This window comes from Pan paniscus, chromosome 6 (assembly GCF_029289425.2).
Source record: "Pan paniscus chromosome 6, NHGRI_mPanPan1-v2.0_pri, whole genome shotgun sequence".
Taxonomy (NCBI): domain Eukaryota; kingdom Metazoa; phylum Chordata; class Mammalia; order Primates; family Hominidae; genus Pan; species Pan paniscus.
The window spans coordinates 43554521-43578582 of NC_073255.2; the positions used below are offsets into that span (position 1 = coordinate 43554521).

The window sequence follows — 24062 nt, forward strand, 5'->3', positions numbered from 1 at the left end:
AAGAGGACATCATTAGTCCGTCCTTCAGCATCAGGTGGTCCCACTGCTCCTGAGGCACCCCCAGTTTTCAGGGTCACTGGTTTCCTCCCTCCTGGCAAACCCTAGCCACAAGCGCTCAGACTCGAAGGTGTTGAGCTCTCTTTTCTTCCTTACAAGGGTGCCAGAATTCTTAACGGCATTTGTTTATCCCAGTAAAAGTGAGTCCTTCACAATGAGAAGAGCTAACATTTATTCAATCAACAAATGCTGAGTGTCCGCCATGGCCAGATACTCTGACAGTCGTCACAGCACACAGAACATGTGATTAGTAAACATAATGGTGCAGGACATCAGCCTGCTAATGTTATTCCCAGATGTCATCAAATGAGTGACAATTTGTACAATCTTTCATTAAATGCCTATTTAGAGGATAACCATAGTTGATGACACAGAAAAAAGCCAAACCCAGAATGCAAGAATGGTAGCCAGCAGAGCACGTGGAAACAACGTCCAAGTTGCAGGTAGCAGCTTGCAGGATAACCACAGTTGGCGACGCTTTCAGGCAGCTGTGAGAATTCTCAGTTGTCCATTTTATGGTTAAATGGTTTTACTAAGGTCTAAAAAATTCATTTCTAACTCCTAGACTTATGTTTCCATTACTATATAAAGAATGAGCCAAACAAATAAATAACAAAATATTCACTATGGACCCCAAAATTTCAAGGCATGAAGAGAGCCCCAAATTCTCTGTGAACTGCAAAGAGAAACCATTAGTACAGGAATAGATGAAGAAATTGTTTTTGAGTATAATATAAACATCAACAAATCTCTTAACAGCACGAGTGTCAACAAATGCTTTTGTTGTTGCAAAAACAGTCTCAAAAAGAGTGGTGACAAGGAGACTGACAAGGAGAAATGAGCTATTTTTTCATCTCCAAAATTGCACTTCCTGGTCCACGGTTCTTAGCACTGCAGATGTTGCAGAACTGTGCAGCAGAGTTCTAAAAATGCAATTTAAAAACACAGATTTAAAAAATGATCTGCTTTTTCTACTCTCATATTCAGAAACACTAAGGTAGCATTAGTCAGGGGGTGGAGAGGAAGTAATAGGATGTCACTCCTTTCTCTGGAGTTTATTTCTGGTTAACATAGGATTTAGTCTAGATCAGCTGTTACTCTGTGACTCAAAGGACACCCAACAGCAGAATGCGTCTAATGTGACCTGGAGGAATACGACACTAAAAAAATGATAGCATCATGGAACACAAATCAGGCTGAGAAACACGTAAGATACACAATGGCTCTCTACTGTTGTTGCTCATCTCTACAGCACGACAGCTGTCAACTGGGCCTGAATGAATTCCTTCAAATGGGTATGCTTTTATGTTTACTATAGTACATAAAACATTTCTAAATATTTTTACATTTGAAAACTAGATTAATTTTTGTTATGTGATATAAATCCACATTGTAATTTTTTTTTAACCCATACAGCCATAAGGATGAAGGGTTACAGTTTAAAGCACATTCCTCTAAGTGTGTTAATTTCCCTCTAGTTGATAGGTGCCAAGCTGCCAACTCACCATGCTGGGCATGGGCAGGCACTCCTTGTGGAACATGTGCCGGCAATGGAAGACCACCACGCTGAAGGGCTTAGCTGCATCTGGCGAGGAGGGTAGAGAAAGGAGGAGAACTTAATGCAACAAGCAAGATCATTTTAAACCAATCCCGACTGAAAGTCGAGTTACAGTTTAATTTTCAGCAATAAGATGCCTTTAGAGAATGGTTTATTTACAAAAGCATTCCTGAGAGGTGGTATGATCAGACACAAAACAGGTATTATAATCATGTTGCTATGCGATTCACAGGTTACTTGCTTAGCCTCTGTGTCACTTACCCAGACTACATTGAGGACAACTGTAGGAAAACCAGCATGTGTATGTGCCAGTGTGCCCCTAACCCCTATAATCATTATACACCACAGCTGAAGTTGAGTCTGTGGCTTCATAAAAATGCTTTGCCAGTCCACCTGCTACCTTTGCCAAGACCACACACTGACTCAGAGGCGGACCTGGGTTACAAGCCCAGGCTGTGGTGACCTTGCATTTTACTGCACTTGTGCTTGGGCAGATCCCCTCATCTGTTCCTGCTCTGTGTGGCCAGCTTATTTTTGGTAAGATTTAGTGTCATCAGCAGAGTAAATTTGGAGTTAAATCTAACTGTAGAGTGGGAATGTATGTGGTTCCTTTTTGCTGCAACACTGTCTGAAATGCTATGGAAGCTCACTTCTTCACCTGAGCCCATGCAGTTTTCAACAGAAGCACTTAAACATCCAAATCTAATTCCTCTAGAAAAGAACCTAAGTAGAACAACTTCTCATGCACTGCCCCATGAAATAATCCTTTAATCCTAAGTAAACATGAGGTCAACTAGGTCTTTTAGTACTTTGCTATGCTGAACTTATATTTGAAAAGCATTTGTTAGCATCCTAATGATGCTTTGTTAGTTTCCGCTTTTGAATTATGCAAATTTCTTCTGTCATAATGAACCTTAAGAAGGTGCTTTTCATTACAGATGAAGACATATATATATCTGCCAAGAACTAGAAATAAACAAATGCTTATGTCTTTTAAAGACTCACAGTTCCAATTAGATGGCAGGTATTATGTATGTTTCCACTGAAATGTGAGATGACTTGGGCATGTAGAACCATATATCAGAGAAAAACACTAAAGAAAAGGGAATGCTACCTATAAATTTTTTTTTCCCAGACATGTATATGGTTCTTCTACCTTGAAATTTAAATGCTGATGGTTAGTTTTCATTTTGTTTTTACCCTAGACTAGCAGTTCTAAAAGAAGGGCCCCTGAACCAGTGGCATCAACATTACCTGGGAACTTGTTAGAAATATACATTCTCAGTTCCTGCCCTGGAAGTTTGGAACCAGAGACTCTAGGGAGTCTGACTGGGCCAGCGATCTGGGTTCCAACAAGCCTGCCAGGTGACGAGGACTCGCCCTAGAGCTTGAGAACCTCAGCTCTAAGCAATGGCAGCACCAGCATTCCACTGAGCAGGATGCAAGCCACAACACTTCTCTCCACTGGGTTATTCTGAAAGTTATATAGTTTTATAAACGGTAGTTGGCTAATCCCAAAATTTTGATTCCACTCATCATTAAAATACATGTTTGGGATTTTTTTGGGGAAAACCTTCTTACCTGATGGAAGAATAGGGGAAAGGCACGACTCACAGATGTTCTCCTCTGTAAGAAAACACACATACTTTGGATTATGCCCTGTTTATACCTGCTTGGCCATTTCTGAAAGCAGGGCACGTGGTTCCATATGATTATTTCAATTTTACCCACCATCAACAAGAACACCTTTCATTTGAGTTCGGTGCATTTTCTTCAGTAAGGACAAAGAGTCAGCTACGAGAATCTTCTTGCAGCCTTCACGAAGCAGAATCTAATGCATACATTTTAAAAGAAAAGCCATCTTAAGTAGACTCAAATCTGAGGGATGAAGGGACACTGTACTGGGGATTCCAAAAGCTGGCATGCTTGAAATACTCAAAAGGGGCACTCACTGATTCTCTTGCCCTCAGTACCCTCTTCCTGCCAAACCACTGCCAGGCTGACCTGGCCAGCCAGGATCCACTCATTACTCTGTGCATCATTTCATCATTTCTTCCAACCATACACTGGCTCCTGTAGCATTTGTATAATCAAACATAAATTCCAAAGTCTGGCAAAGAAGGTCCTATATTAACTAACCCTATTGTTACTTTAGAGGGCTTCCTTATACAGATTCTCTTGGGCAGACTTTGGCTCCTACATCATGTGTTCATTCCATTCTTCAGATCTTTACCCAGAATGAAAACCTGCTATTCCAAAATCATCAATTTATTTCATAAATTAATCTATTTACTGCACAAATAAGTACTGGGTCCCTATCACGTACAGGGTACTGGGTATAGATAATAAACTAAACAGATACAATCTCGGTCTTAAATCCCCTCGAGGCTGCAACCTATCTTTTTCTTTCCAAATCCAATCCAAACCATTCAGCATAGTGCTATGAATGTGGTGTGTGTGTGTGTGTGTGTGTGTGGTATTAACTGACTATAATAACCTTCAAATTTGGTGACTCCTGGGAGGGGTGACAATTGAAAAATGACCATGAATACAAATATTCTGTCATAAGAGTCCTTTTCTTTATTCTTCATCCCAGCATTATAGCTTTTGTTTCTTTACACATTTTTCTTATTCCCCTGCAGGCTTTTTACTATTTCCTCCCTTCCTGCCTGGAGAATGACAAGAGACATCACAATGCTTTGGCAGCCTCAGAAGTCAGAAGCACACAGTGGAGGATGATGCTCATTTCTGGCTGGTACCAATGTTGTATTTCAGAACTGGAGGCACGATGGGGTCCAAGATCCTCCCCTGCTTTTAGGTGGGGACACAGCAGGGACAGGCGACACTTTACCTTTCATGTCCATTCTGTGGGGCACAGTGTGAGCTCCCACTCTTTGCTGGGTTTTCTTAGGTATTAGTAGGAAACTGAGAGGCTCCAGGAGGTGCGCATAAGCCAGATGTCATTTCATTTATTATTATTATTATTTTTTAACCAGAACTTGTTGCTGCTTTTTCAGAGGGAGAAACTCAAGGCCTGAAGGACAGAGATGCTCTGGGGCTGTGCCTGTGGCTTCTCCCTTTGGGCCCTATGTGTCTTATCATACGCAGTTATGTGCAGTTACACATGTCACATCATAGAAGTTCACATTAACAGACAGCGCTGTCTCACCACAGCCCAGCTCTGAGGCTGAGAAGCATGTGTCTTTCACGGGCAAGTGCCACTGTTTAGAGGGGGCACTTTGACTTTCTTCATACTGAAGTCACTCTCGACTTGACAAGCTAGATGGGCATTTTGCTTTCATAAGTTTTAAATTCATGCCACTGGGGAAGAAAAGTAAGGGAGCAGCCAACCGCAGCCCTCTATCCTCAGTGGTCCACGTGTTCCTCTGAAAATCCCAAAGAGCACTGGCTTTGGGTGAATCCAGCCAAAAGCCTTTTCCCCCTAATTATACAAAGACAAATTAATATTCAGGAAAACAGAACTAATGTCTAGATTAAAATTCTATGCCTGCCATTTCTACTATTGATGAACAGGAAATTACATGATTTTAGTATTCCTACATTAATTGAGAAACTGCCTATGAAGTTTTATTCTTTAAAATTCTACCAGGAATCAATTTTTTGGATTTTTTAAAAAATACATTAAAATTTTAACAGACTGCATTAAAACATACAGGTAGAAGAGAAAAATAACAAATACAGTAAGAAAGATAGCTAAGAAATATTGATGTCAGGAAACTTTAAATAAATTTAAAAGCAAACATATAAAGCTGCTTAGCCTCCAAGACAAAAATAAAAAACTTAAGAGTAATGGTTTCAACCACAACATCTCAGATAAAACAATTTAAAAAAATGGCTCTGACTCTCGTGGGTGCTCCAGGCCCATGGCATGAATTATATAAGAGAAAGGCAGGGCCAGCAGTCTAGACAGAGGCCACTGTGTCTACAAGCTAAAAAAGACAACAGCAAAATATGCAAACCAGGAAGGAACCATATCCTCAGCAGGATTACATTTTTCTAAACAGGTACAATCTGTCCGCCTGCAGAAAGCATTTTCTAGGAAAATTCATTATTCAGAGGCAAACAGCCAGGAGAGGGGAAAGTACACAAATACAGCTTACTGCTATTTCCTACTTCATTTGGTCAAAATTCAAGGCTCCCAATCAGAAAAACAGGAAAACGTTTTAAGTTTCATTTATATGATCCCAGGCAGGTATTTCAAAATATGAGACTATCCTCTATAGAATGTAATCATTTATTCTATAACATCTGTAATAATTTGTAGGCAATTAAAGGTGATAAGTGAAGGAAGACAGTACAAGATTATAATGTACTACAATCTACAGGTATTGCTTTCAACATCAGACGTATGACAAGGCATTATGTTGACTATGTATTCCTAGTAGCAACTCCATCAGTGACTCATGAAAAATGTGCTGTTGTTCACATTCATTTCACCCTCAAAAATTCGTATTTGGAATTTCCCATGAGTGTCTTTTTTATAAAGACACTGATGGCCAAAAGTCAGATGCCACAGCAGTTGGCGTAAGCAGGTCATCCTCACCTCTTTTTGACCTTCACACTCATGATTTTGGATGACTGCTATGTTTCAAGGTCATCTTACCCAACCTATCTTCGCAACCACAGACTATCATCACCTTCCCCATCTCCCTTCTAACTTGCAAATGTGATGTTCTTTACATACTTAGGGCACATGCACACTCTTCTGTTACTCAGGTTTCGATGACCAGAATGGCACTGATCACTGCTGCTCTTGATCTGAGCACTATCTTTCATTACTTTGTGCTATTTTTCTTTTTAAAATATGAAATATTAAAAAAAAACTGAAAACAAAAAAAGACCCAGTCCCTACCACCTAGATTTAACAAATCTGTTAATATTTTCCCACATGCTTCAGATCTCATTCCAGAAAATAAAGTATTACAGACACAGCTGACACCTTCTTGCCCTCTACCATTCCTGCTCCTTCTTTTCAAACACAACTCCAATTTCATTTAGTGTGTGTCCAGCTGAAATATACAGCTGGCTGGGGCTCATGTAACATAGATCTGGTCAACAAGATAAACATCAAGCCTGGGAAAGCAGCCCTTTCAAATCAAAAAGCAAAGCCTCATTAGGAAAAAACCCCTTGCTTCCTGCATGTGCCATATGAAGTGTGGATTTAAAGCCTAGTGATACGGCATCTACTTTGTCACCAAGAGGCAACAACCCTGAGGTACACTCTCCTGTTAATGCATGCTGAGGTTATGTCCAGTTTAGGGCTACTAAGGAAATCCAAAGGACATTCTTGTACAGATCTTTTTATGGAACTGATTTTCATTTCTTAAGTAAATACCTAGGAGTGAAATTCCTGGGTCATGGAGTAGGTGTATGTTTAATTTTTCAAGTAAATGACAAACAGTTTTCCAAAGTGGTTATATACCATTTTATACTCCCACATATTAAGTTGGATATCTAATAAAAATATCTTCCCTCTTGAATAATAATCTTACTCTTAATTTTTATGTTAACAGTTAGGACCAGCTTATTAATTTCCATGAAAAATTCTTTGGAAATTTTGATTAAAATTTTATTGAACATACAGATGATTATTTTAGGGAGAACTAATAACATTTATGATATGGATGTACTTTTAACAATTAAATAAATGGTCAAGTTCAATTTGCTATTGATTTATGTATTATTTTTGCATTTGTGTTTTTAAAAAAAAGATAGGGCTATAATTTTCTCATACTGCCCTCACGTAATGCTGGTATTAGGGTTAAACTAGCATTCCATAAGGAACTGAGGAACTTTTCCACTCAATTATCTGGAAAAGTAAATGTAAAACAGAAGCTGCTTTTTATTTAGTTTTATTATTTTTAATTAATTTTTTTTGACAAGGTCTTGCTCTGCCACCCAGGCTGGAGTACAGTAGCATGATCAGAACTCACTGCAGCCTTGACCTCCTGCACTTAAGTGATCCTCCTGCCTCAGCCTCCCATGTAGCTGGGACCACAGGCATGAGCCATCACGCCCAGCTAATTTATGTATTTTTAGTACAGACAGGTTTTCACCATGTTGCTCAGGCTTATCTCAAACTGCTGAGCTCAAGCCATCCGTTCACCTCAGCCTCCCAAAGTGACGAGATTACAGGCATGAACCACCGTATCCAGCCAGCTATTTTTTAAAAGGATAAAACTTGTCTCTAAAACTGTCTATGGAATAAGTGCCTTTATTGTAGCTATACATTTTGACTACCAATGTAATTTAGTTAATGATTATAGGTCTATTCTATTTGCTTGAGTAAACTTTTACAACTTATTATTTTCCTAGAAAATTGTACAGTTCTTCTGAGTTTTCGAAGATATTGATATAAACTCGTATTCTTTGTTTATTTCAGGTGTTGAAAACTTAGTCTGCAAGGACTTTGTTTTTTACGGTTATGCTGGTTGTTTCCCCGTGCCTTTTTCTCAAACTTTATGGAATTTGCAAATACATTTTGTGATGTTTCCTGAATGTTTACAGACTACAGAAGCTTATAAGCATGCAGTTTTGAAGATGATGTCCTCCTTCACACCAAAAGTAGTTTTTGTTTTCCGAAGTATGTCTAACTGGCCTTTCAAAGATCAATCATTTTTAACCCACTAAAAACTTTCTCACCTGTTTCCTCCTGTTTTACCCTGGCTTCTTATTCTCTGTGTTGGACAGCCTCTGATATCACTTTCAGAACTTAAAACTAGTTTGAAACATCTTCTCTATGAAATATCTCTACTTGGTAAGTTAAGCAGCACCATTATTAACCTTTGCTTTGTAACCTATGTCTCTTATTAGAGTATCACTGACAATCGGATGGTTGTGGTAGCTCACACTTATAATCCCAGCACTTTGAGAGGCTGTGATAGGAGGATCTCTTGAGCCCAGGAGTTCAAGCCCAGCCTGGGCAACATAGTGAGACCCTGTCTCAACAAACAATTAAAATAAAAAAAATTAGCCAGGCATAGTGGCGCATGCCTGTAGTTCCAACTACTCCAGAGGCTGAAGTGAAAGGATCGCTTGAGCCCGGGAGGTCAAGGCTACAGTGAGCTGTGACTGCACCACTGCCATGCTCCAGCCTGGGCAACAAAGTAAGGCCCTGTCTCAAAACAAAACAAAAAGAATTTCACTGAGGATAAACCAGTCTTTTCTTTCCTCAACTTCATAATGGTATTAATTTTCATCTCAAGAAATACTTGTAGGCATAGCTTAGAAAGTACAATATTATCTTTCAGAGATTTATTTTCCTTACAGGACTTTCCTATATTTTTCCAAGATTATTCAAATCTAGGGGTCAATTTCTTCTTACATCCTACTCCAGGATTCTTGTTTTCTTGATATTACTTTGTTTCCTTCCATAGTTCTAAGTTTTTCTAAATTACATATTTTATCGACGTGACCTTTACTCTTCCCTTTTCGTCATTTTGAAGTCAACCAGCTATGGCTTCTATAAACAATCTGTTACATATTATATTTTGTGCTACTGTAAATTTAAATAAGAATGAATTTACAATACGGCTGTTGAAAATCAACATGAGAACTTAGATTTGCCTTATCTTCCCCTTCTCCTTATTTCTCTGCAGTTCATCATCATTGATAATAATCCCAACCAAAAGCAAAACACCAGACCCATAGAGATTTTATAAAGCAATAAAAGAACTGTATATTAGCAAAGTTATTATGGTTCATTAGAAACAGCGGCCATGGGAAAAATGCCATCCAAAGTTGCCAAGTTTCTGAAATTTTTATTTTAAAAGATTCTTCGAACACTAAACATTTTGCTGACATTGCCTTGTTCATACTGCAATGCTTATCATTAGAACTGCAAATGACAGACAGCTACCTGGTTTTAAAAGCCCCCAATATGACACAGGGTAGACTGAGAAACTTTTCCCCTCATTTCTAATCCTTCCTTTAGGTCACAATGCTATGGGACTTGAATTCTTCTTGAAAAAGCTTTGCTTTCGGCTGGGATTCTTATAAAAATGATGAACTGCAGAGAAACACGAAGGGAAAGAGATCCTAAGGTCTTATGTTGGAGTTCAGAAACAATCTTATAAACACAATTGTATTTAAATTTCTAATAGCACAAAGTATGGATGTACCAAATTAATTTTAAAAGCTACAGCTGGTTGTCACAGGCCACCTATATCACCTAAAAGCTGTGATAAGGCAAAACTGAAATAATTTCAAAAGGAAAACAACAAATCTCATTTGGTCTTAAAAGTTTATTTCATGAACATATAAATTCAAAAACTCTCTCTTAGAAGAAAATTAGGAGCTTATATACTGAGAGTCAAAAAGAAACCCATGTAGGCCCAAAAAAAGGTTAGTAAGAAAGAAGCCATTATTTCCTCTTATCCCATTTGGATTGCAAAATAGAGATATGGGAAATAAAGGACTATGGGGACTGCAGCAAATGCAAATTTGGGAAAATAACTTTGGAAGGCATGGAGATGTCTGAAATCAGTTTACCAGTTTGGATGAGGTATGTGTGTGTACATGTGTGTGTCTCTGTGTGTGTACATGTGTATATGTGTATGTGTGTGTGTCTGTGTGTATGGTGTGCGTAGTTTAACAAAATGGAAGTGTTAAGGCATTTTACTTCTCCCAGAAACATCAATTTAGATCATGAGCTGCATGAACAAAGGGCTGTGTCTCGCTCATCCCCAGGTCTATGAGACCAAATGGAGGCTCTGTTAGCACAGAACATACTGTCTGACACAGGAGGTACTCATATATTTGAATAAATGTGTTTATAAGTCATCAAGTATATGGCACTTTGAAAACAACTATTCCATGAGACATTAAGGCCTCTGACAGCCCCTCTGTTAAGAAGACACCCATCAGTGTTGCTGACTTCATCTGAGAAGGGCTGTCCTGCTACCTAGCCCCAGCCAGGGTTCAATCCAAGGGGCAGTTGGGAGGAACAGGGCAGGGGAGGGAAGGGAGTCAAGGGATGGACAATTTGTCATTTTTTTTCTTTAAATAAATGTCATTTTTGAGGCAAAAGAAAAAACCGTGAAAAATAAACCCCAATTATACCTAAAAATCTAAGCTGCTTTATTAGATCCCAAAATAAATATTAAGGCTTACATTAAAATATTAAGTTAACATTAAATATGCAGCTGTATTCAATATGTAAAGAGATATTTATAAAACGCCTCTGTTAAGAACTTTAGAAACAAAAGATATTTTAGAGATCATCTAATCTCAAGGTTCTCAAATTTCAATACATAGACTAGTGCCAGACTAGGTGTGTAAGAAATATCAAGGTGGTTTAAGGACATGCTCCCTAGTCCTTCCCAAGAGAGTCTCATTCAGCAGATCTGGGCTGGGTGCCTGAAACTATGTAACGTATACAAGAATCCAGATGATACTGGTGTGCAGCCAGACTTCACAAACACTGGCTTAATCTAACTGGGAAACCAAGCTCCAGAAAGCTGAAGTGCCTTACCAAAGTCTCAATAGGCTTGTTAATGGCAAAGCCAGAACAGGAGCCCACGTCTGCAAATACCATGTCCACCGCTCTTTAAAAGACAACAGTTGCCTATTTGTCTTCCATGCCAATTCTGTATGTGACTCTGGTATAAACTGCCAGTACAATGAATGCATCTCCAGAGACCAAATGGGCCCAGCAGTGAGAGATACACAGGATATGATGTGGAAGACCACACAACAGCACTATGTAGATAGTCCCTTTTTATCCAGAGATAACATAAATGAAGTACCTCAAGGCACTTCACAGACACTGCTAGAATAGAAAGGAGGATGAGAATCATAATTGTAAAACTGAAAGCATGAGCACCAAAAAGTTTTGGCACATATTTGTCTTATAAATGGATTAAAAACAGAAGCATTCACAAATAGTTAAACCTAATTATAGGGAGTGGCAAATCTCATCTACAAAGCTTCTATCTCAAGAAAAAGAACAGTACAGGGTGGATTTTCCCTCCCTCATCAGGTGAGTTGACCTTATTTTCAATATGCAGAGATTCCACATTCGCACCACTTTTGAAAGTTGGTGGAAAAGGAAGTTGGGCAACGCCTCCCTAAAAGCAACTAAAAGCAGAAGAGTTACTCATTTCAAGTTTTTCCCACAACATTCTCTAATCCGCTTTTCCAATTAACAACTGGCTAATGAATGATCTCCCAAAGCAGTGCCCAAGTTTTAAATGCTGTATACTCTATTGTCAATCTCCCTTTAGAGATTCCCAATGCATACCAGCAAGGAAAGGTGCTGAGAAGCCCTGTGAGAACATTTCCCCAACATCTGACCATAGATCCCTACATTACTGAATGGTTCTTGATAGCCCCTGGGGTTACTGTCCCACCCAGCCCCATCACACACACAGTCACTTCCAGATTCCTGGAAATTGATGAACATGCAAAATTTCTCCCAAATTTTCAGATTGAATAGGGTTGCTAATTTTTTACTTTGCTAGGTGAGAGTATGTGAAAAACAACATAGTTTTATAAAATACAAAATAAAAAAAGAATAAAATAAAAACATGCAAGTGAAATCCTTCTGGAAATTGCAAAATGCTCTCTGGATAGATTTATTTTTACAGTGAACCCTAATAGGTTGCTTAGAGAAAGGAAACATATTAAGCGGTCATTAATACATTACGTAAAAAGAGCAGAAAAATATTTTAAACTCTTTATCTATGAGTGAAAAATAACGCCTGGAATTCTTTGAACCACCTGCCCCCGGAGAGCATTTTCTGTCTGCATTCTCCAACAAGATGCCTGAGCTCCAGTAGGGACTCCAGATGCAACAGTTTCCACAGGCTCTGCTGCCTTCCCTGTTCATCTCTCCCTCACCCTCTGAGAAGCCACTCCTTGGTTGGGGGATTCACAGGCAACCACAGCTTTTTGCACCCACTGGCTAAATAATTCTGAACCTCCTTAACACATTACCGAACTACATACTTACATATCTTAAGGAAAAGCTCTAATTAAGAAAAAATATTTAGTAGCTTCTTTAGTAGATATTTTTATGTTAGGCATTCATTTTGCATCTAATAATAATTTCATTTTTATTACCAGCTGACTCAGAATGATGCAAATTTATTTATTAAAAATGAATGAACACTGAGATCACAGTGGTGCCCATGAGCTTGGTTCTCTGGAAGAATGACCTAGTCATAGTGATGCACTATGTGGTTTTGCAGTCATTGCGGAGGCTGGCGAAAAAGAAAGGCACAACTTTTAACCTAGTGCAAGCTTCTTGCACTACAGCTCAAAGGCAGAGGGATAATTATTTACTACTTCCCTCGGGGGAGGGTTGTTCAGAGACACCTAAATGACTTCTCATCAAATGTGGATTTGAAACCTAGAGCATATCCTGGCATGCCTGGGGTTGGTAAGGGTCAATGAAGTAAAGGTCATTATCAAGCTCACTCACACTCAGAGGCTTATGAGTTCTGACACTGAAAACACTTTCACCAAAGCCCAATTCTGACCTTCAAAATTAGTGACTTCCCCAGGCAGGGACGTCACCTTTCTGGATTCCTAGGGCGCGGCATGAAAGGCCAGCTCCTCACCTCACCTCTCTTTGCCTATTAACCCATTCCCATATTTTTATTTCCTTCTTGACTTTCTCATTCTCCTTCCAATAACCTTTCTCCTGGGTCATCTGCAAACCTCCAAATCCCACTGGAAATATATGCCTGTATATCGTTAAGCTTTTTGCGGAACAGGTAATCTACTTCTTTGGCTTAACGAATACCAATTTCTCTCCCATGAACCCAATTTCCCACAAAGCTCTCCGGAGTGAAGGCTGCATGATCTCTCACACCCCCACCCCCATCTTTAGACTTCTTCACTTTTAAAGTCGTGTTGTCCAGTTAATACCACTGTCCCCTGTGGAGAAGCTGGAGCCTGGCTTAGAGCACCTTGTTTCTTCCTCCTGGCCTTCATGTCCATTAGGATGACTCAGAAAGGCTGTGGCCTCAGTTTCTCTACTAATTCTACACAAATGACCTTTACCATCATCCCACTTTTTGAACACGTATACACCATGACTCCGCTTCAGAAACATTAATGACATCACACTCTCTGGCACAACCTCTTGTCCCTGGAGCTCTGCCATCCCTTTCATCTCTTACATCTGTTTTTGAAGCCACCAATGTTCCTGCAATATCTTCTCCTTTCCACCCTGCCTCTTACCTAAGGCTGTCACCCTGAGTGCAGGCAGGCCTCTACTTTGCAACCTGCATGGTGAATCCTGGCCCAATGGATCTCACATCATAGTGCTCCTCAGCTAATAGCCTTTTCTTTTGGCTTTACCTGCAAAAATTGTTTCTAGGAAAGTAATTTCATCCATTATTAACAAAACCTCATTTTCAAGTGAATTAGAGGAAGAACAACAGTCTGAATTTTTAAGGAAATGTTTTAATTCAAGTTCTATAGAAGCTACCAGCATCCTGAAAAATAGTAATTGCTAGAGTCTTTTTAAGGAAAAGATTAAGATGCTTTGTAATTAGTATAATAATTTATATGAAAATAATGAGTTCCACTGTTCTTATGACAAATTCTGATTTAACAAGGATAATAAAGTTGCACTATTCTAGAAAACAGACAAAAGGTTAAATAAAATCCTATATTTTAACAGCTTTCAGGCAACAGACTACTGAATGGCTTCAAGAAAAATTATTACCTTACTGAAAAACATTTTTGTTAATTCCCTCAAATGGATACAATACTTATTCTCCCTAAAAATGTTGGGGTGGCCCGATCTAATGGCCACTATAACTGCTTTCATACTCGCCTCAATTCCATGTTATATTAACCATACAAATGTAAGAATGTCTGCTCAAAAACAAGTGAAAATTGGAGATGGCTAAAGAATCAAATAGCCTTCTTAAGGCCTTTAAGGTATTACTGGACAACACAATTTTAAAGGTGATGTTTCTAATTACTCTATTTGAACAGTTTTCTAAATATCTGGGCCTAAATAAAATGTAACCATAAAATCGAAAGTTTTTAACTGATACCTAACATAAACCCTAGAAATATTTATCCAGTACTAAGTCAACTAATTCAGATGCTCATTTGTCCAAGAAAGGATACTTACTTGCAAATTGTAGTCTTGCAGAATTTTAACCAAGGAATCTCTCAAATTGGGGATCTCCATTCCTTCCTTAATACGGTGAATCAGTAGAATTGGGTCAACATGTGTGCCAATGTTGTTTAACAAGCCAGTAATAAATGCTACAAAATACCACATAAAACAATGAACATATAAGCAACATTATAATGCAATTTTATTTGCACATAATTTGCATATAATGCAATTTTAGATCAAAAGTAACTCAAAGAAAAAATTATTTCCTTCAAAGTAAGTGTTAAAACCATTTGAATTTCTAAACTCTTAAGAATTAATCTTCTAAACTTCCAAGAACTAACGCTCCTTAAGACATGAAGGAGAAAGTAAGTAAGAACTGTTTTAAAACAGTTGAACAAATGATTACTTGCCTTCAAAATACAGTTTTTAGCATCAAATGGGTGCAAATAATATTTATTGACAACTGACTATGGCTCAGGTATTATATACACTTTCCTCAAATACTGTGCAAGGTAGGAATGCTGTGTCCCCATTTTACAGACAAGGGAAATGGAGTGTTTAATTTTTCCAGGGTCACACGGCTAATAAGCAATGTGCCCAAATTCACTCAGGCCAGCCTCAAGTTTATGATATGTTCTGCCACATCACTTTGCCTCTTGAGATCCTTAAACTACTACTTTATCTTGCTAGTTACAAGTGAGATTCCTTATATTGTCAAGAGGATAGTTATTAAAGTCAATTTCAGATTAAGGTAGTTACATGAACACAAAGACTTCCTACCAAACTTAAAAAAAAAAAAAAGGAAAGAGGAAATTTCAAATCACTACTGCTAGTTATTTTCAAAAGAGTTGGGTTTCTGTTAGGTGACTGTTTTTGTTTTTTCCTTTCCAAAATGGGAGACCCAATGCAAACAGTCAAGCTGAGGACCAGCAAATACAAACTCTGGGTGCTGTACTGATAAAAATAGTGCAGGAAAAAGGCTAAATACTACAACACAAACATCCAAATATCATCAATGTCCAGAACAGTTACATGTTTCCAAAAAAGACTGGTAAGGTCTATACACTTAAACTATAAACACTCCCGTATACAAGCTAAAAAAAAAAAAAAAAAAAAAAACACCAACACAACCCAGATGACATTTATTCAATTTGCTTGCAGCAGGTAAAAATATGCCTCATGGGGACACAATTAATAAACTGTGTAGCCACCTGTTCTTCATCACATGCAGGTAATGCAAAGTGATGAGGCTCCAGGTTTTCCAGCACAGGAGGAGTATTGGAAATCATTACAACACACCTGGCCTATTTTTATTGTAGGTAAGCTGCCATTTTTTTAACCCAATGTATCTTGAAATAGTTTTTAATCTAGACATAACTGGTTACACTGAGAGAAAAAAAAGTTATAAGCACAGATGGCTTTTATGCTTACGTGGTTTGTCAATGGAATATAAAATCAAATCTTCCCACAGCTCTCCATCATCTTGCTCCTTGGCAAATTCGATTGCTTTATCAACATCATGTAATTCCTCCATAATCATCTTCAGGGCACTTCGGCTATTACCCATTCGGCCTTGGTGGGGTGAAGACAGGAGAAAGAGTTCATTTAAGGTATTTTAATAATTTTTTAAAAGAAATTGCATATCTCTTAATTTGTTTACATAGTTGGAAAGCTAAGACAAGGCTATTTTCTCATGTGACACCAACATTTACTGTCTATAACATAGCAAAAGAAGTATCTCCTATTTACTGGATATTTACTCTGTGCTGAGTACTCATTTAAGTGCATCATATAAATGACATAATTTAACCATCACTACAACCCTATGAGGCATGTTCTACTAATATTCCTCTTTTATAGAAGAGGAAATAGAAATGTTAGTAGCTTGCTAAGATCATACAGCTACTAAATAGTACACCGTGAATTTGAAGCCAGGTCTGTCATACTCTGACTTACTTTTGATAGACTTATATATATTCTGGAGGTCAATACCTTCACATGCAGATACACTTAAGATGTTTAAAGGCCCTAAAGTCATTCTGCCTCATGAGGTAGCTGTGCATACTGCTTTTCTGATACACTTTGTGCCAATTGCAAACTCAATTATCAGAGGGCTTCCTCATTTTCTTCTCTCCCACATTCAGGGGAAGGCCTTTCAATAACCCTCATGAGATGAAAGTATTTATCAACCATGCCTTCTATTGGCTAATTGTCTTTACATACTTTGCTCATTGATCTATGGCATTTTAATAGTTTCAAATTTTCCATGAGTTTTTAATATAGTACATGTAAGAAAGCCTTACTCAGTGGAGGGACAACAACTGCCTGGTTGTAGGTTGTCACCCTTACCACTGTCTCTGGGCTTGCAGGAACTAGTAAAGGATCTTGAATCCTTCCCCCTGCACACGGCCATTATCAACTGATAAAAGCTGGCTTGTGAATGAAATGATATCCTATTTGATACCCCTTCCACAGCATTTTGTGTTTCTTACAAATATTATTTCCACAGTTTATGTCTCTAAAAATGGTTATTTAAAATGTTTACAGGATTATCAAGTTTTTATAAAATCAGACTATATGTCCCTGTAAGTCCTCTACTGCTTCTAAGACAATATGACAAAAATTTATTCCACCAAAATATTTCTTGGGGAGAACACTGTTTGGAATTAGTGAATTGATGAGCTACTTAAAATTGTGATTAGAACCCCAGGAACATGCTGAAGTAACAAAATGCAGCCCCAAAAGCACTTCTCCTAAGAAGGGCAGGTGCTATAACTGGACAGTTCTGGGTTTGTGGCTGAGCACCCATGAATCTACATACACATAAAAGGGAATAGAGGATTTGGATTATTTTTCAACAGAGGCAAAGAGGCCAATGAGAGTGAGTGCTGTATAAGGGAAAGGCGTAAAGCGGAAAAACCCTACTGAGGTCAGCAGGGAAGTGACAATGGAGAAACACCAAATATGAATGTTATGTTATATGCTACATTATGCAATCCTCAGTACAACCCACATTGTTGTCATGCACGTGGCTCATTTTGGAAGAATGTGAAAAGATGACAAGTTTTGTTTCTTGGTATGCATGGTACAAAAATTGTGACTCATGTGGAGGTAGGAGCCAGAAGACCAGGAACACTGACACCTAGATTATATTAAAAAGCTCTCCTCTTTCTCCAAAACTACGGTATTCAATTGCATTTCCTCTAGTTATTTAGGGTGTGATTTCTAAAAGTGATTATTTATTTTCTACCAATATGATGGTAATATAAGCTGATTATAATTTTTTAAAAAATGAAAAAACTTGTCAACTCATCTACAATTTATTTTAATCTATGTTGTGAGGTATAAACTGATAAATTTTTATATGTTGATTATACATTGCCAATATGTTATTTCAACATTTATGAAACAACTCTTCCTTCTTTACTGTGCTGTGAAGTCTGTTTCACATATTAAATTATTGTAAAAATAGGCTCATATTCTGTGTTACATTGGTCTAAAACCTATGTCCTTTCTTACACAATTTACTTCATGTTGTCATCCCATTTCTTAGTTTATGGGGACCAAAATGAATAAAAGCTACTTACTCAGAAGATAAACTGTCTCTTCTACAAAGTTTCTCTGTTGACAGATCTCAAGAGCCTTCAATTAAAGCAGGGTAAAAATGTTACTATAGGCGACCAAATAAGAACAAATAGTAATAAAGTCATTTAAACTTACACTTGAAAGAATTTTTCCACAGCTTCTTTAAAAATAAAACAAAGCAAACAAATAAAGAACACATCTCCCTAGACTGGCTGCACTCAGTTACCTCTCAGAGGTACTGGACTCTACACAATTCAATTTAAAACATATTTGAAGCTACTCAGAACATTTCATGAGCAAGAGTAGAAAACAAGACACCACATAAAAAGAAAGGGCCTTTCCCACTAAGCTTTCTCTCTTTACACTACTTCAGGTTTCTTTACAGCACTGCTTCCTTCCAAATCTGTAGTCATTTGTTTAAGCTCTGTTTCCCTCCATTAAGATGTAAGGAATGTTGCTCATGGTTGAACTTTTCCTAGTATTGTGCATACCATAAGCTCAGGAAATATGATTTCATGCTGCATGAATGAACGAATGAACGATTGAATTTACTAGGAATATTTGTACTGCCAGATCACAGGGGCTGAAAGAGAACTCTGCTCAAGGATCTGTCAAAGGTGAGAAGGAAAAAACACTTTTGATGATCAAGAAGGATCCAAAAAGGAGCAACTATGCAGATGAGAGCATTTCCATTAGTCTTAAAAAAAAAAAAGACCTACTATATATTGATAAATTACTTACTAATTCTAAATTAATCAGGATACATTTACTATATGCTCTGTGCTGGGTGCTAGAGGGTCAGGTTAGATAGAGATGCAAAGATGACAATAATAAAAATGTTAGTGATGATTATAGGTAAGAGGAAAACAAAGAAGAGAATAATGGAGGAGGCTTAGTAGGAGCATTAGCAGCATGAGTCCACCCCCGGGAGCTCAGGGTCCAGGAAGTGACAGAGATGTGACAACGCATTATTCCACGATTAGAGTAACATGAACAAAGGGCCATGTGTACAGAGGAGGGACACTGAAACTGTGTGGTCCTCTTGTGAGAAGCTTCAAGGGGAAGTGGCATCTGAACCGGGTGCAGTATGATGAATGAGTGCACCTGGGAAACCTTATCTCATACCCTGCCTACAAAACTTTCTATTGCATTGCTCCACTCAGACTTAAAGCTGAGACTCTCTACCACGACTTACAAGGCATCCACAACCTAGCCCTTAATTTCTGTGCAGCTTCACCTGCCTCTGCTCCCCTCTCCATTGTGTCCCCTTGCCTGAAACGCTTCCCTTACCCTGACTCTCCACTACTGGATGGCACTACCTTATGTCATGAGGTCAAGGTCACCCAAGGTGGATGAACAAGAGGAAGGAGCCCCGGTCTCTGACCCCGCGGCATGGTGCTCTCAGCAGGGCCACTCCACCAACACTTCCACGTGACAGAAAAAGAAACTGTTGCTCTGTTAAGCCACAATTATTTTGGGATTTTTATCACTCACAGTTGAATCTAATCCTAGCTAATACCGAGAAAATCTTCCTTTGTTTTGATTAAAAATATGGTTTACCTATTCCTATATGGTCTTGCCTGTCAATCACCATTGTAAATGATGAAACTTTCTTACCAACTCTTCACTCTCCTGCAGTGATACTACTGCAGAGACAAAAAACATAAGTAAGAAGTTAAATAATAAAGCAAAATAGTGCAAATACATCAGAGGACATGGGATTCAAACAAAAAATCACTGAGAAGCCAACTGAGTGCCTAGATTTGTTCTGGGTGTTAAGATACAGATAGTTTATAGTTGAGTGGGACTGCCATTCACAGATAAACAGAACACTGTAATACAACTGAATAAGGAGAATGTTTAGAGAAAGATAGTCTGACTAATGATAAGCATTTATGCTGCTTAAAATAATTTATTATTAAAAGGTATCCATGAATCAATTCTGTACTTGGAAATTCACTTACACACTTTAAAATACCATTCAAGATTTCAAACAGAACCATTACCCATTTTCTTCTGCACATGAGAATGCTTAAGAACATGCTAGTCTCAAACCACAAAAGAGTTTGCAGTTTGAAGCCTCATCTGAGTTATCCAAGACAGCAGCCACTTGCTCTATGTGTCTATTTAAGTTTAAATTGATTAAAATTAAATTAAATTGAAATTCAGTTCCTTGGTAGCAATAGCCAGATTTCAAATACTCAATTGTGACATGTGGTTGGTGGCTACTATGTTGGACAGAGTAGATTATAAAACATTTCCATTGCTGTAGAATATGCCATAGAATAGCAAGGCTATAAGATCCTGTATATACTTTCAAAAAGGAAGTCATGTGGGAAGAAATGTCTGAAGGCAAGCTGAAGTTAGGAATGACACGGAATGCAAGCAGATGAGTATCACCAAGTTCAAAGATAATTTGAGTCTCTGAAATTTCAATTTCACATAATTTTAGATGTTTCATGATGAGTTTCTAACAGTATCTTAAATTATCCTCTTCTCACAAATGAGAAAATGGACTTTAGAAATCTCTAGAAATTTTGAGTAAAGTATAAAAAGAAAGCATTTAGATTCTTGAATGTTCCTGGACCATGGTGCTCCCTCTAGAGGAAAGAGCAGGGAAACTAAGATTTTTAAAGTAGACACACACAACACATGCGCGCGCGTGTGCGCACACACACGCGCGCGCGGACAATGCAGTGAAAATAGAAGTGAAAAATCAGAATAATAATAGAACTTGAGTAAAAAATGATGCAAAAATAATGTTTTAATTCTCCTCTTTCTGATTTAGTATGAAGGTAAAGAATGAAGTTAGAAAACTGAGGGTAACTAATAAGAACCTTATCAAATGTAAATTAAATAATTATTTCTACCTATCCTTGATCTCGTCATCTTTTATCCAATCTTCTCTTTAAATTTCTTTAATGAAAATCTGCAAACTTGGCATCTCTCAGCTTTATTCTTCCGAATTCAGAAATACTGCCACCTTGTGAATACTATTAGATATGAGAGCGATCACAAATTCCGGTATAAATCTGCCGAACTATAAAACTGATGATCTGCTCTTAACCACTCTAGGCACAAGCAAATCAGATTTGCAAAATGAAAACCAGTGCCTGATGACCACATCTGTAAATTACAGGACAGTTTAACAGTTAAAAAAAAAAAATCTTTCATGATTCTTGCAATACTAGGAAATATCTTATTTCCATTAACTTTTTAAACCTGAAAATGATTCCCCAACATAGTGGAAAAAATACAGAGCCTAAAATTAAGTCATCCAGGTTCTAAGTCTTGGTCCCTCAACTTATTAGCTGTAGACTTTAGGCTTTTTTCCAGCTCCCTAAGACTTGGCTTGTCATGTATAAAATGACTCTATCCACCTAACTGCACTTTTGTAGAGATTAAATAAAACGATATACATGAAGGCACAGCATACATTATAAAGCACAAAAGAAATACAAATAATTTTTATTATCTTTAAAAATTGCTGTAGATGTTATAAATTCCCACAAACTCTGTATTTCCTTTAGAACAAACAATTTCATAAGTTTATGATTAATTTTTGAATTTCAGAGTCATGGTGATTTTAAATCCTGAACTCTGGCCTTTGATAACTATAACTAGGGCTTTTGATGTGATGTCAGGATCTTTCCAAAGTTTTGGGCCAAATACTATTGATTGTGGGATTTCAATCAATTCAAAATAAGGTTAACCTAGATTCTTGAAGATTTCAATCAGTTGCCAATCTGAAATCACCTCCTCTCAACAATTAGCCAATTGTTGGCAAAGGAAGACAACCAAAGGAAAGACAACCAAAATTAGAAAGATATAGTGTCTTCCCAGCAAAGGAAGACAACCAAAATTAGAAAGATATAGTGTTCTGCCAGAGGTAAATTATAAACAACAGTGGATCAATGGGTTCTGAATATGCCTTTGAAAGCTTAAACACTTCTCATTTAAAGTAGAAACAAAGAACAAAAAATCCTCTTGTACCAATAGGACTCAACAATCTCTAAATTCTAAGGAAGCAGACAGAAATTTCTTTGGGGAAAGGGAGGCATTATAATTTCAAAGTTCTCAATTTCATATTCAGGAGAAAAAGAGATCACATTTTCTATGAGTCGCTCTTTACACAAAACAGGCAGACAGGTATTCCGTGCCCTTTACTAGCAAGCTTGGGATGCGTTTAATTGGAGAAATCCACTTTGTCATTCGCAAATTGGTACATACCATAGCTTTTCATGTCACATGTAAACATAAAAGGGATTTGTTTCTAAGATGACTGAGTATATACAGAATTCTTTCTTATTATTCTTATTTATTTAAAGAGAGTTTTGCTTTCTCGCCTAGGCCGGAGTGCACTGGTGCAATCATAGCTTACTGTAACCTCAAACTCTTGGGCCCAAGACATCCTCCTCCCTCAGCTTCCTGAGTAGCTATGAATACTGACTGGCATGTACCACTACACTGGACTAATGTTTTTATTTTTGTAGAGACAGAGTCTTGCTATGTTCACCAGGCTGGTCTCAAACTCCTGGCCCAAAACTATTTTCCTACCCTCAGCTTCCCAAAGTGCTGGGATTAGAGATGTGGGCTACCACACCCAACCAGAACTTATTTTAAGGAAAAAGGAGTAAGAATCTTGAGTTAGTAATACTGTCACGAACCTCTCCTTTAAGACAGCTTTGGGTACCTGATAGGGTAGAGTGCTATGTTTTCTACAAATATACAGATTTCCCACAATAGATCCTGACAAACAGATAATCTCTTATGCAGAAGTCTCAATAACCTGAAACACGAAAACCCATTTAGGGAGTCCTAAAAATATGGATTACTACTTGATTATCTTATAATGGTCTGTTTCCACCATTACCACCTCTAATCCATGCTCAAAATTCTCTTTCAGTGGGACACATGAGATAAATTTTTAAAAATAACTGTGTCTAAAACATAATTGGTTTTACTATGCTTGTGCTGAGTTCTTTTACATTCAATATGTTGTTTCCAGTGGACCAGAGAGAAAAATTCTACAAGGTCTACACAAATGCTCTAAGCAAGCCATATGTGTAGGAAGCATCACATGCAGGTCTGCAACATTCTGCTGCTCCCTACTGGGTGAAGCAGGGTGTCTTCCACTGAGTACTACTAGACCCGAAAACTTTAAACCAGGTGGGCATAAAGTGTGTGAGAGATATAGAGATACTGGAACCTGGGTGGCGCCTCTGCATCTTGTGCTTAGGGAATGGGAAGGGCTGTTAATCACCCACATGTGACCTCTCTGTCTCAGAGGTCAATGGGAGACTTCAGGAGACTGCCACATCCTCTCTGAAATATACAATGTTTTCTGGAAAAGTGAGAAACAAATGAAGGAGCACTGTTCAAAGAATAAGATTCTCACTCTATTGCCAGGTTATAAAGTCCTATGGTGAGAGAAGAGGGTAGTATCTGTTTTTACTTTTAGAGTAAGATAATGAATTTCCAAATTAAGTCCTCAGAAAATGTCTAAGGCCCCAAATATAAAATGCTAATGTTGTTTTATAAGTTAACAGGCAGGCAAGATTTTTTTCAATAATTGTGGACTTTAAAAATCCATTGAGCTAAATTGGTTCACAGTACTCCAATGCATTTAATAATCGTGGGCTAAGGAAGCATACATGGAAGTTGTAAGTGTACATAAACTGTGTTATCATCCAGCTTCTTTGCACATATCTCTAATGGGTCAAATATGTTTTTTATTTTGTTCGTCCACACAGCTGA

At 37.9% G+C, this 24062-nt stretch overlaps 1 protein-coding gene across 4 annotated transcripts in view; it reads right to left on the reverse strand.

The window, feature by feature from the left end:
- Positions 1 to 209: 209 nt before the first annotated feature.
- VPS41 (VPS41 subunit of HOPS complex) overlaps positions 210 to 24062 on the reverse strand; it is a 208104-nt gene continuing 184251 nt past the window's right edge. For all 4 annotated transcript variants that reach the window (XM_055115865.1, XM_003812224.5, XM_034963959.2 and 1 more), the window contains 7 exons: positions 18308 to 18362; positions 16152 to 16292; positions 14730 to 14866; positions 3347 to 3446; positions 3197 to 3241; positions 1563 to 1642; positions 210 to 980 (listed from right to left, as the gene is read on the reverse strand). In XM_055115865.1, coding sequence (XP_054971840.1) covers positions 900 to 980; positions 1563 to 1642; positions 3197 to 3241; positions 3347 to 3446; positions 14730 to 14866; positions 16152 to 16292; positions 18308 to 18362 — 639 coding nt within the window. In that variant the 3' untranslated portion in view covers positions 210 to 899. The remainder of the gene's footprint in view (positions 981 to 1562; positions 1643 to 3196; positions 3242 to 3346; positions 3447 to 14729; positions 14867 to 16151; positions 16293 to 18307; positions 18363 to 24062) is intronic.